The sequence below is a fragment of the Bremia lactucae genome, assembly GCF_004359215.1.
Source record: "Bremia lactucae strain SF5 chromosome Unknown BlacSF5_NotPlaced_4_SHOA01000001.1_737238bp, whole genome shotgun sequence".
Lineage (NCBI taxonomy): Eukaryota > Oomycota > Peronosporomycetes > Peronosporales > Peronosporaceae > Bremia > Bremia lactucae.
In genome coordinates this window covers 104,742-119,024 of record NW_027152016.1, presented here as the reverse complement: position 1 = coordinate 119,024, position 14,283 = coordinate 104,742, and the positions used below count along the sequence as shown (strand labels likewise).

The 14,283-nt window shown below is 47.3% G+C and overlaps 1 protein-coding gene across 1 annotated transcript; it reads right to left on the bottom strand.

Moving 5' to 3' along the window:
• Positions 1–246: 246 nt before the first annotated feature.
• CCR75_005078 (uncharacterized protein) lies at positions 247–9,199 on the bottom strand (the record flags this gene model as incomplete). The annotated part of the gene is made up of 2 exons (XM_067963161.1): positions 247–2,762; positions 5,002–9,199. 2 exons carry the CDS (start codon positions 9,197–9,199, stop codon positions 247–249), a joined length of 6,714 nt encoding a protein of 2,237 aa, XP_067823772.1.
• Between the last annotated feature and the right edge of the window lie 5,084 nt (positions 9,200–14,283).

The window sequence follows — 14,283 nt, the reverse complement described above, 5'->3', positions numbered from 1 at the left end:
GCTTAGTTCTTGCCTTTGACATTTTAATCTTGTGGGATTGCTTCACGCATCACCTTGTTTACCGAGCTTAATGAACGAGAGATATTTGCTAATGTTGATAAATCTTATACGTTTTCTAAGTTTCCTTCCCACCGTCGTTGTTTGTTTCCTATCTTTCAGCAAAAAATTGCCCTCTAGCCGTTAAATAGCAAAGATTAAGCTTTCTCACTTTCATTAATAAACCTTTTCGTGCTTAACGATTGATGATTATGGTGAAGACGACTGACCATAAGCCGACGTCGCGTGCATTGGCTGTATTGCCGAGCCTAGTGGTAATGACAGCGTCGCACCATTCAAAGACTGGTTGAGCCGGCTATTGTCTACTCTGCTGTTATTCATGCCGTTGCCCGTAAAATGGCTACCCCATTCATCGGCATCCGTTGAACGATCGTACTTGACCATTGATTCGGTCCGGCGGGATTCGACATTTGTACGAGCCATCCAAGCACGAATGTACGTGCTAAAGACGATAAGCTGGCGTACAAACCAAACGACGAGGACGATCGAATTAATGCCAATGTATGCTTGCGCTACGCTGGTTCGTGCTGAGGCCGACATGGTATTTGAGTGCAGAAATGCAAACGCAAGACCGAAATTCAAAATCTTGAGCAGCCCTAGCGCATACGTGATGCGAAGAACTATCTTATCGGCAAAAGGTGACATGATAAAGACACACGCGAGATACAAAGCTTGCATTCCAATGACAACAATGAGCTGCGTTGGATCAGCCGAGACACAACCCACGAGAATACCTGTCGTCATCTGAACCGCCACATCAATCACAAAGAACATGCGACTGCGGTATGTATACTCGCAGTAGAGCGAGCCCCATGTGGCTAGATTTTCAAATTGCTCCAATTCGTCCTTGGTTTTGTGCATTATTACACGTGCAGCGACAACGAGTACACCAAGACATATTAGTACAAGCGCAATGATTGCTATAACAAGTGGATCTGCTGCCATTGCTGCTTGAACTTCCATCGATATTTCAAATGAAGACAGCATACTCAACGGGTAAAGCGCAAAGTACCACACAAGGACACACAGCCCAAGCGTACGAATCGAAATACTCCGAAGTCGATGAACACCAGACGTGTAGTTTGTCAAATCGGAAGTCTCATCCAGAGCACGCTCGGCCTTCCGTTTTGCTAGCGTAGCGAGCACGAGAAAAACAAGCACCAAGATGCCCATTATTACAGCAAAACCCACGGCACCGTGAATCAAGATTTTCGACTCAGAAATACCAATTCGATCTGAGTAAGATACAAGTCCACCGAGCACAATCGTTTCAAGACGACGAAATCCGGATTGCGTTGACTTTTGAATTAAGAAGCTGGTCCATGCAAATGAATCCGTATAATCCCATAGAAAGTACGGTGTCTTGAGAAGTGTGAGCTGGGATATTGTTTGCATCTGCTGTAAATAGCCGACGTAAAACAGAAATTCCCACGTATTAGGACTCCACGCAGTGTTCACCCACACCAGATTCGCATCCAAAGAAACAAAGTGGAAAAAGAGCAGCAGCGCCACCGAAATTCCCGCAAACGCCACCGAGGCATACCTTAAAAATTCTTGAAACGCAGCAGCAGATGCTGACATCACGTCGCTGGCTTCAGTATCTACGTACGCGTTCCGTCCACCAATAACGTTTGTATCATATGGTAACGCGTTATTACTATCAGATGCCGCTGTCTTTCCTCGAATATACTGTTTATAATTGTTTGATCCATTTTCGCCAGTATTGCCCGCAATATTTAATACAACAGGCTTCACCGACGTCTCCTTCGATGGTTCGGAATCAAAGAAAGGATCATTCAGCCCAATCTTTTTGATCGGAATCGGCGTCGCAGATGCATCATACATGATAACATCGGACTGTGTCTGATCCTTTTGCTGTGACGCGTTCAGCTCCATTGTATCTGTCTCTTCAGCTTCACTAACCGGGTTTGTTTCAATAGCAATAGGCGATTTAGTAGCCTTGGGTGCATTCATCACAGGGGGAGGGGATGCGGCCAATGTGTCATCAACGTAGATCGGCTTGGCCGTCACTGGAACAGGAGACGACACAATTTCATCAGGCTTTTCATTCTCGAATGACTTGTCCTGAGCAGGCATCTCCGTCGAAGGGGTTTTGGCGTTCGAGGATGAAGTCTCGGATGACGGAGACTCCGAAGATGGTATTGCAGTAGACGGAGGGACTGATGAGGGATCCTTTGATGATGAAGGCACTATAGATGGGTCCTTCGTCGATAAAGGGGCATCCGTCGACGAAGGCACTATTAATGGTACGTCAGTAGCCGGAGGCCCTGATGATAGTATATCGGTGGACGGAGGGACTGACGTCGGAGCCTTCGTTGACGGAGGCACTGATGATGATGGAGCCTTCGTAAGTAAAGGGGCATCCGTTGTGGGAGGCCCTGTTGATGGAACGTCAGTAGATGGAAGCATTGGTGATGGAGCCTTAGTAGACGGAGGCACTGATGATGATGGAGCCTGCGTTAGCAAAGGGGCCTCCGTTGACGGAGGCACTGTTGATAAAATGTCAGGAGACGGAGACCCTGACGTTGGTATATCAATAGACGGAGACAATGACGGCATATCAGCTGGAGTCGAAGACGAGCTTGGGGGTTTACTTAAGTCTGGCAGCGGTGGATCCAGCAAATTCGCACTCGGTGGCGAGATATCGACTGGAGACGGAGATGAGCTTGGCGGTTTACTTGATTCTGGCAACGGTAGATCCAGCAAATTCGGACTCGGTGGCGACATATCGACTGGAGACGGAGATAAGCCTGGCGTTAAGTCTGGCAGCGGTGNGTCAAGAGATTTGCAAATTCTCTTGAGGTTGCTGGATCAGTAGGGCGTTGCGCCCCTACTGACCCGTCCATTTTTTGGCGGTCCGCCTCGCTGTTGCGATCTCGCAACAACGTCGGATCCGCGACCGTTGCCCTTTTTGGCATACGATCCAAAATTGCGTTCAGTACCTCTCGGCACTGGGCGTGAAGCGCTACACTCATGAGCGTAGTGTCCTAACTTTTGATAGCGATGGCATTTGTGCAATCGCCTATTGCTCCAAAAGCGAGGTCTCGCGCTTTCGGCGTAAGAGAGTCCATAAGGTTCTGGGCCTCCTGACTCGTGTCGTCTTGGAGGACGATATGATGACGAACTAGCTTGAGCCTGTCTCAAGCTAAAGTTCTCCTGTTCCGCAACGGATATTGCTTCTTCATGCGTATCCATTTCCAAGCGGAACAGGTGGGTCATTACGGGACCATCCGTAAGACCTTGCATGAACACCGTAATCAACGTGTGCTCATGAACTGGGTTATTTGTTACAACTCGCAAAGAGTCGTATGTGCTGGGCATATGCGTGAACATCACGCTTGCCTTGCTTGAGTTTCAGAAGCTCTGAATGAGCTCTGAACTCATCCCTAGGCGGTTCAAACGTCGGTTTGAGCCGGGCTTTAAAAGCCTCTAGCGACCCAAAGACGTATGGGTCGCGCAACTTAAGGCCCAATGCCCAAGTTTTGGCACGACCTGCCAGATTTGATTGAGCGAATGCGACTTGCATTTGCTCATCGATAATGTGACGTGCCCTTATGGCATCGTCCAACTCGACAAACCATCTCAAGAGGGAGTCTTCTTCAACTCCCATATACTTAGAGATGTCAATCTTTAAAGTTTCGGGACGACGCGTGTGCGTCATCCCAAGTACAGGGGTCTGTATCTGCTGTAACCTCAACAGTTCTGCCTGTTGAGAGCCTTGTTGATTCAGCTAGGCTACATTTTCCTCTATCTCGTCAAGTTCATGTTGTATGAACTTGGCGATGACTGAATGGAGGGCATCTGTCCAAACCGGACAGCATGGCCAAGATGGCATCGTTTCCTACGGTCGAACTCATTCGTTCGACCGCAATCCTTTCTATGTCACTTAGAAAGGAGTAGCTTTCACGGGAAACGTGATGCGTATTCCCAATAGTTCGTCCTAGAACGACATATCCCTCATCTAACATGGACATATTAGATGAGGGATATGTGGTCCTTGGACGGACTACAAAGTGCTACCAGGTGTAACGGGGCACTTTGACTTGTACTGCTTCATTACAAGTCCACTTCGCACTGCCTAAATTGCGAGTGGTGTCTTACGTCACTTCACGTGCACTAGTACATGCAGAGGAAGACTTCTCTTTAAGATAACTACCTTTAAGAGGGTTAAATGAAAAACTGTATTAATATTCCTTCTTTCTCTCTGTTATGCTAACTTGATTATAAAAATAATACTAACCATGCAATTGAAATCTTATCTGTCTTTCTCTTTGTTTACGTTTACAGCTGATTAGTCTGCGGGATAAATAGATAAAATGGCCTATACTATTTTTATGGATAAGATTTATGAGCATTACTACATAAAGTAATGTTCTTCAAATATTATCTACCTTTTAGATAGTATATTTAAGTGTTAATTTCATGTAACGATACACCCTGTTACATCATCCTTCACTATAATCAGTGTAGATTGACTAGTACTGTTATCAGTACTAGCAAAAGGTGCCCCGTTACAATACAGTAAATTTGTTAAAATGTAAATGTTTTGGTTATGTAAGTCGTTGACTGCAATCTGTAAGCTGATATTTTGTTACGTTAGTCCAGCTTGACCGTGCTGCCCCCACTTTCAAAATGGAGTGGTATCAGGTGTCAGCAAGCTTAGTTCTTGCCTTTGACATTTTAATCTTGTGGGATTGCTTCACGCATCACCTTGTTTACCGAGCTTAATGAACGAGAGATATTTGCTAATGTTGATAAATCTTATACGTTTTCTAAGTTTCCTTCCCACCGTCGTTGTTTGTTTCCTATCTTTCAGCAAAAAATTGCCCTCTAGCCGTTAAATAGCAAAGATTAAGCTTTCTCACTTTCATTAATAAACCTTTTCGTGCTTAACGATTGATGATTATGGTGAAGACGACTGACCATAAGCCGACGTCGCGTGCATTGGCTGTATTGCCGAGCCTAGTGGTAATGACAGCGTCGCACCATTCAAAGACTGGTTGAGCCGGCTATTGTCTACTCTGCTGTTATTCATGCCGTTGCCCGTAAAATGGCTACCCCATTCATCGGCATCCGTTGAACGATCGTACTTGACCATTGATTCGGTCCGGCGGGATTCGACATTTGTACGAGCCATCCAAGCACGAATGTACGTGCTAAAGACGATAAGCTGGCGTACAAACCAAACGACGAGGACGATCGAATTAATGCCAATGTATGCTTGCGCTACGCTGGTTCGTGCTGAGGCCGACATGGTATTTGAGTGCAGAAATGCAAACGCAAGACCGAAATTCAAAATCTTGAGCAGCCCTAGCGCATACGTGATGCGAAGAACTATCTTATCGGCAAAAGGTGACATGATAAAGACACACGCGAGATACAAAGCTTGCATTCCAATGACAACAATGAGCTGCGTTGGATCAGCCGAGACACAACCCACGAGAATACCTGTCGTCATCTGAACCGCCACATCAATCACAAAGAACATGCGACTGCGGTATGTATACTCGCAGTAGAGCGAGCCCCATGTGGCTAGATTTTCAAATTGCTCCAATTCGTCCTTGGTTTTGTGCATTATTACACGTGCAGCGACAACGAGTACACCAAGACATATTAGTACAAGCGCAATGATTGCTATAACAAGTGGATCTGCTGCCATTGCTGCTTGAACTTCCATCGATATTTCAAATGAAGACAGCATACTCAACGGGTAAAGCGCAAAGTACCACACAAGGACACACAGCCCAAGCGTACGAATCGAAATACTCCGAAGTCGATGAACACCAGACGTGTAGTTTGTCAAATCGGAAGTCTCATCCAGAGCACGCTCGGCCTTCCGTTTTGCTAGCGTAGCGAGCACGAGAAAAACAAGCACCAAGATGCCCATTATTACAGCAAAACCCACGGCACCGTGAATCAAGATTTTCGACTCAGAAATACCAATTCGATCTGAGTAAGATACAAGTCCACCGAGCACAATCGTTTCAAGACGACGAAATCCGGATTGCGTTGACTTTTGAATTAAGAAGCTGGTCCATGCAAATGAATCCGTATAATCCCATAGAAAGTACGGTGTCTTGAGAAGTGTGAGCTGGGATATTGTTTGCATCTGCTGTAAATAGCCGACGTAAAACAGAAATTCCCACGTATTAGGACTCCACGCAGTGTTCACCCACACCAGATTCGCATCCAAAGAAACAAAGTGGAAAAAGAGCAGCAGCGCCACCGAAATTCCCGCAAACGCCACCGAGGCATACCTTAAAAATTCTTGAAACGCAGCAGCAGATGCTGACATCACGTCGCTGGCTTCAGTATCTACGTACGCGTTCCGTCCACCAATAACGTTTGTATCATATGGTAACGCGTTATTACTATCAGATGCCGCTGTCTTTCCTCGAATATACTGTTTATAATTGTTTGATCCATTTTCGCCAGTATTGCCCGCAATATTTAATACAACAGGCTTCACCGACGTCTCCTTCGATGGTTCGGAATCAAAGAAAGGATCATTCAGCCCAATCTTTTTGATCGGAATCGGCGTCGCAGATGCATCATACATGATAACATCGGACTGTGTCTGATCCTTTTGCTGTGACGCGTTCAGCTCCATTGTATCTGTCTCTTCAGCTTCACTAACCGGGTTTGTTTCAATAGCAATAGGCGATTTAGTAGCCTTGGGTGCATTCATCACAGGGGGAGGGGATGCGGCCAATGTGTCATCAACGTAGATCGGCTTGGCCGTCACTGGAACAGGAGACGACACAATTTCATCAGGCTTTTCATTCTCGAATGACTTGTCCTGAGCAGGCATCTCCGTCGAAGGGGTTTTGGCGTTCGAGGATGAAGTCTCGGATGACGGAGACTCCGAAGATGGTATTGCAGTAGACGGAGGGACTGATGAGGGATCCTTTGATGATGAAGGCACTATAGATGGGTCCTTCGTCGATAAAGGGGCATCCGTCGACGAAGGCACTATTAATGGTACGTCAGTAGCCGGAGGCCCTGATGATAGTATATCGGTGGACGGAGGGACTGACGTCGGAGCCTTCGTTGACGGAGGCACTGATGATGATGGAGCCTTCGTAAGTAAAGGGGCATCCGTTGTGGGAGGCCCTGTTGATGGAACGTCAGTAGATGGAAGCATTGGTGATGGAGCCTTAGTAGACGGAGGCACTGATGATGATGGAGCCTGCGTTAGCAAAGGGGCCTCCGTTGACGGAGGCACTGTTGATAAAATGTCAGGAGACGGAGACCCTGACGTTGGTATATCAATAGACGGAGACAATGACGGCATATCAGCTGGAGTCGAAGACGAGCTTGGGGGTTTACTTAAGTCTGGCAGCGGTGGATCCAGCAAATTCGCACTCGGTGGCGAGATATCGACTGGAGACGGAGATGAGCTTGGCGGTTTACTTGATTCTGGCAACGGTAGATCCAGCAAATTCGGACTCGGTGGCGACAAATCGACTGAAGACGGAGATAAGCTTGGCGTTAAGTCTGGCAGCGGTGAATCCAGCAAATTCGGACTCGGTGGCGACATATCGACTGGAGACGGAGATGAGCTTGGCGGTTTACTTGATTCTGGCAGCGGTAGATCCAGCAAATTCGGACTCGGTGGCGACATATCGACTGGAGACGGAGATAAGCCTGGCGTTAAGTCTGGCAGCGGTGAATCCAGCAAATTCGGACTCGGTGGCGACATATCGACTGGAGACGGAGATGAGCTTGGCGGTTTACTTGATTCTGGCAGCGGTAGATCCAGCAAATTCGGACTCGGTGGCGACAAATCGACTGAAGACGGAGATAAGCTTGGCGTTAAGTCTGGCAGCGGTGAATCCAGCAAATTCGGACTCGGTGGCGACATATCGACTGGAGACGGAGATGAGCTTGGCGGTTTACTTGATTCTGGCAGCGGTAGATCCAGCAAATTCGGACTCGGTGGCGACATATCGACTGGAGACGGAGATAAGCCTGGCGTTAAGTCTGGCAGCGGTGAATCCAGCAAATTCGGACTCGGTGGCGACATATCGACTGGAGACGGAGATGAGCTTGGCGGTTTACTTGATTCTGGCAGCGGTAGATCCAGCAAATTCGGACTCGGTGGCGACATATCGACTGGAGACGGAGATAAGCCTGGCGTTAAGTCTGGCAGCGGTGAATCCAGCAAATTCGGACTCGGTGGCGACATATCGACTGGAGACGGAGATGAGCTTGGCGGTTTACTTGATTCTGGCAGCGGTAGATCCAGCAAATTCGGACTCGGTGGCGAGATATCGACTGGAATTGAAGATGAGCTTGGCGTTAAGTCTGGCAGCTGTGGATCAAGCAATTTCGGACTTGGTGACGACATATCGACTGGAGACGGAGATAAGCTTGGCGGTTTGGTTAATTCTGGCAGCGGCGGGTTCAGAAAATTCGGACTCGGTGATGTCATTTCGACTGGAGAAGGAGATGACCTTGGCGGTTTGCTCGAGTTTTGCAGCGGTATATCCAGCGGGGTCGGCGACGACATCTCGCTTGCAGTTGGAGGTGAGCTTGCTAGTAAATCCTGGTTGGCCAGCGGTGAATTCAATAAATTTGGACCAGGTTTCGGTTCCGTAACAGGATTGAGCGGACCACTTGGCAACAATGGTTTTTGACTTGGTGATGAGTTCGCATCTGTACTCGTTGGATCGCTGGGCAGCGAATTGGTTGGTAAATCCATGTTTACAATCGGCACCGAAATGGACGACGGTGTTTTTGGCACAAGATTTGTCACTGGTGGAAGAGCCGAGTTTTCAACTGCTGTCGGCGCATTATTGGAATTTGATGCTGTGGTGTCCGGCAACGCAGCGGTCAGCGAGGGATTCGGCGAGAGGGGCGGCGGGGGGGGCGAAGGCGATGGGGCCGGCGGGGACGACGGCTGAGGGGATGGTGAAGAGGGTGGTGGCGGAGCCCGCTGGGAGGGAGGCGCGGGGGGCGGCGAGGGAGGTGGAGGTTTCTCACTATTCAAAAGTGATGAGACGACAGGCGCGTTTGCTTGAGCGTCTGCACCCAACAAGGACGCCCCAACGGATTGAGCCTGCGTCTCGGTGGCGAGCGCAATGACCAATGTCGCGAGCGCCAGCGCGCGCAAAAGCATGAAAGTCGTTTTTCTTTATCGGTGAATACAGGAGTACGACAACGCAGTAGTGTTGGACGTAATAGCAGCAGCAATCGAGAGCGATTGTTAGAATGCCACGACTGACGAGCGCCAGGAGCGGTGCATAAATTGAAGAACCGGTCTTATCGTGAAGTCGTTGCGCGCATTTAATGGTACAAGAACGATAAAAGGCATAGATGGGCGACAGATGACAAAGCTAAATACAAAAACATAGCACACTTTACATGTGTCGAGTCAAATAAGAGTTTAGGGATCCGCGACATTGCTGATAGAGAGGACTGACTTGAACACACGGCCAAAGCTTTTTGGAGCAACTTTTGTACTAAGAATCAAACACAGACGATATTGTTCCTAATTAAGACAATAAACCTTCTGTCGCTCGAATTAGACGACTATCAAGTACTACTGACCTTATATCATCATTGCTTCATTCATCAACACGATCTGACATATAGGTCACGTGCTCCATTCCCGACAAATCATAGCGTGCAATCTGTGATACATGTCTACAGCTTTGCATTTTCTGATGGCACAAGGTCTGTCTTCGTGCTGTGTATTTGGTATTGTTGCGACAGGTCCCTTCACATATTATTATCTTCATAAAAGTAACGTCTGTCAAACATATTGCTTGAGAATCGTAACTCTTCGGAATCTGATAAATCTTTTGATTTTTAAGTCTTTGATGTATAAACGTCACTGCTGCAGTACAAGTCCACTTCGCACTGTCTCAGTGTGAAGTGGTGCCTCACGTCACTTAACGTACACTAGTACGTGCAGAGGAAGACTCTCTCTAAAACACTTGCTTTAAAGAGGGTTGATTAAAAACTGTATTAATATAATTAAGTTCTTTTGTCTATCTACTCAATACTAACTAAATTATAAACTAATACAAAACATGTACGTAAAGTCCTATCTGTCATTCTCTTTCCGCGCGTCCAGCGCTGACTGGACCGCGGAGAAAGTAGATATAATGGTCTATATCTACCAATGGATAAGCTTTTTTTAGAATATTACCATGAAAAGTAATATTCTTTAAAAATTATCTACCTTTTAGAAAATATATTTAATAACACCCTTTAAGTGTTAATTTCATGTAACGTTACACCCCGTTACACCACCCCTCCCTTAAACGACAATCACTCTGACCGCAATTGGGTAGAGTGGTCACTATTAGACCTCTTTATTAAAACGATGTTGATTGGCCAGAACCAACATTTTTATTTCTATCGCATGGTAAACAAGTCTTCATGCGGTATGCGAGTAGTGCGGCGCCTTCGGCTTTTCATGCAGCCGTGGGCGACGCATTATTTTCTCTTGTGGCAGACGTTCTGTCTGCCGTAGTGTCATCTTCTCCCGCAACACTAAATGTTGCGGGTGCACGTGGTGATACACCACGCGAATGCGACCCCTCTTTGGAGGTCGACTACTAATGCGAGTCGGACGAAATGGCCGACTCGGGGAGAGCAGAACAGTCGCCTGATCATCGTCAGGCGGCTGACTATGAGCCGCGAATGAGGAGGAGTAGACGTGCTGGTAGCATTCGCTGCAGCATGTTCGGTTCCGACGATGAGGATGTTTCCTTATCGCCAGTACCGTCTCTCGTGCCGTCACTTCTATGCGTGGTGATGACGATAGCATAAGCCATCGTAATAAAAGTTCATGTGGTACCCCTGCTTCAGTGGGTTCCACTCGGGGGATCGTAGACACTAAAATGTCTCGTCTTGCCTTTGAAAAGAAGCCGTGGCTTCTGTTCAAACAGCTAATTAATAGCTTGTCTGGAGAGACTACTCCTCACAATAAATATCCCTTATTTATTGTGACAAACCTACATGGCCTTGATCCCAGCGCGAAGAACTTTCGCGCTGAGAAAAATTTACATCTCGATGCATTTTTTTAAGCATCGACGGTTTAGTGGCAACAATAAGCGAGATAAACTCTCGCTTATGAAAGCCTGGAACGCGTTCATTCGCAATGTCAAAGACATTGGACGCGAAGCCTGGCTTCAAAAACTTAACGCGAATCGCGTTAAATTTGAGAAACGAACTCCAACCGGTGCAGAGTATAAATTGCATCGGTTACCACGTGAGACTGGGCTTTCATTCCTCACGCGGAGTGATCGCTGTCCGTGTTGTGTTGAAAACTCGAAGAGGGTAGAAGGGGATGTCGATTCCCTTTCTTCGCTTTAAGGAAGGGCTCGCATCTCTATTGAGATGCGTGACGCGATTGACGTTTCGCAATCGATTTACAAGCGCCAGGGGCGCGTGTTTTCCGATGGGTCTTCTGAGCTATCGAATGTGTCTCGCCATACTGACGGACGAGGCCGTCAATGTTAGCAACCAGCTGGGAACGAGGCTCCCAGCTGTCACGTGAAGGTGGATAACCACACCAGCGAACAAGAAAACACGTTTGCTGCCCCTTCACATCACGGTAGTTCTGGATACTTTCCACAAGGAAACGTTGACCACCGTGGGAATCCACCAAAAGCTGTGGTGGAGGAGGGAAAATTAGATTCGAACCGTGTGTCGGATCTAATGTCGAGGATCGACAAAATCGATCACTTNATCCAGCAAATTCGGACTCGGTGGCGACATATCGACTGGAGACGGAGATGAGCTTGGCGGTTTACTTGATTCTGGCAGCGGTAGATCCAGCAAATTCGGACTCGGTGGCGACATATCGACTGGAGACGGAGATAAGCCTGGCGTTAAGTCTGGCAGCGGTAGATCCAGCAAATTCGGACTCGGTGGCGACATATCGACTGGAGACGGAGATAAGCCTGGCGTTAAGTCTGGCAGCGGTGAATCCAGCAAATTCGGACTCGGTGGCGACATATCGACTGGAGACGGAGATGAGCTTGGCGGTTTACTTGATTCTGGCAGCGGTAGATCCAGCAAATTCGGACTCGGTGGCGAGATATCGACTGGAATTGAAGATGAGCTTGGCGTTAAGTCTGGCAGCTGTGGATCAAGCAATTTCGGACTTGGTGACGACATATCGACTGGAGACGGAGATAAGCTTGGCGGTTTGGTTAATTCTGGCAGCGGCGGGTTCAGAAAATTCGGACTCGGTGATGTCATTTCGACTGGAGAAGGAGATGACCTTGGCGGTTTGCTCGAGTTTTGCAGCGGTATATCCAGCGGGGTCGGCGACGACATCTCGCTTGCAGTTGGAGGTGAGCTTGCTAGTAAATCCTGGTTGGCCAGCGGTGAATTCAATAAATTTGGACCAGGTTTCGGTTCCGTAACAGGATTGAGCGGACCACTTGGCAACAATGGTTTTTGACTTGGTGATGAGTTCGCATCTGTACTCGTTGGATCGCTGGGCAGCGAATTGGTTGGTAAATCCATGTTTACAATCGGCACCGAAATGGACGACGGTGTTTTTGGCACAAGATTTGTCACTGGTGGAAGAGCCGAGTTTTCAACTGCTGTCGGCGCATTATTGGAATTTGATGCTGTGGTGTCCGGCAACGCAGCGGTCAGCGAGGGATTCGGCGAGAGGGGCGGCGGGGGGGGCGAAGGCGATGGGGCCGGCGGGGACGACGGCTGAGGGGATGGTGAAGAGGGTGGTGGCGGAGCCCGCTGGGAGGGAGGCGCGGGGGGCGGCGAGGGAGGTGGAGGTTTCTCACTATTCAAAAGTGATGAGACGACAGGCGCGTTTGCTTGAGCGTCTGCACCCAACAAGGACGCCCCAACGGATTGAGCCTGCGTCTCGGTGGCGAGCGCAATGACCAATGTCGCGAGCGCCAGCGCGCGCAAAAGCATGAAAGTCGTTTTTCTTTATCGGTGAATACAGGAGTACGACAACGCAGTAGTGTTGGACGTAATAGCAGCAGCAATCGAGAGCGATTGTTAGAATGCCACGACTGACGAGCGCCAGGAGCGGTGCATAAATTGAAGAACCGGTCTTATCGTGAAGTCGTTGCGCGCATTTAATGGTACAAGAACGATAAAAGGCATAGATGGGCGACAGATGACAAAGCTAAATACAAAAACATAGCACACTTTACATGTGTCGAGTCAAATAAGAGTTTAGGGATCCGCGACATTGCTGATAGAGAGGACTGACTTGAACACACGGCCAAAGCTTTTTGGAGCAACTTTTGTACTAAGAATCAAACACAGACGATATTGTTCCTAATTAAGACAATAAACCTTCTGTCGCTCGAATTAGACGACTATCAAGTACTACTGACCTTATATCATCATTGCTTCATTCATCAACACGATCTGACATATAGGTCACGTGCTCCATTCCCGACAAATCATAGCGTGCAATCTGTGATACATGTCTACAGCTTTGCATTTTCTGATGGCACAAGGTCTGTCTTCGTGCTGTGTATTTGGTATTGTTGCGACAGGTCCCTTCACATATTATTATCTTCATAAAAGTAACGTCTGTCAAACATATTGCTTGAGAATCGTAACTCTTCGGAATCTGATAAATCTTTTGATTTTTAAGTCTTTGATGTATAAACGTCACTGCTGCAGTACAAGTCCACTTCGCACTGTCTCAGTGTGAAGTGGTGCCTCACGTCACTTAACGTACACTAGTACGTGCAGAGGAAGACTCTCTCTAAAACACTTGCTTTAAAGAGGGTTGATTAAAAACTGTATTAATATAATTAAGTTCTTTTGTCTATCTACTCAATACTAACTAAATTATAAACTAATACAAAACATGTACGTAAAGTCCTATCTGTCATTCTCTTTCCGCGCGTCCAGCGCTGACTGGACCGCGGAGAAAGTAGATATAATGGTCTATATCTACCAATGGATAAGCTTTTTTTAGAATATTACCATGAAAAGTAATATTCTTTAAAAATTATCTACCTTTTAGAAAATATATTTAATAACACCCTTTAAGTGTTAATTTCATGTAACGTTACACCCCGTTACACCACCCCTCCCTTAAACGACAATCACTCTGACCGCAATTGGGTAGAGTGGTCACTATTAGACCTCTTTATTAAAACGATGTTGATTGGCCAGAACCAACATTTTTATTTCTATCGCATGGTAAACAAGTCTTCATGCGGTATGCGAGTAGTGCGGCGCCTTCGG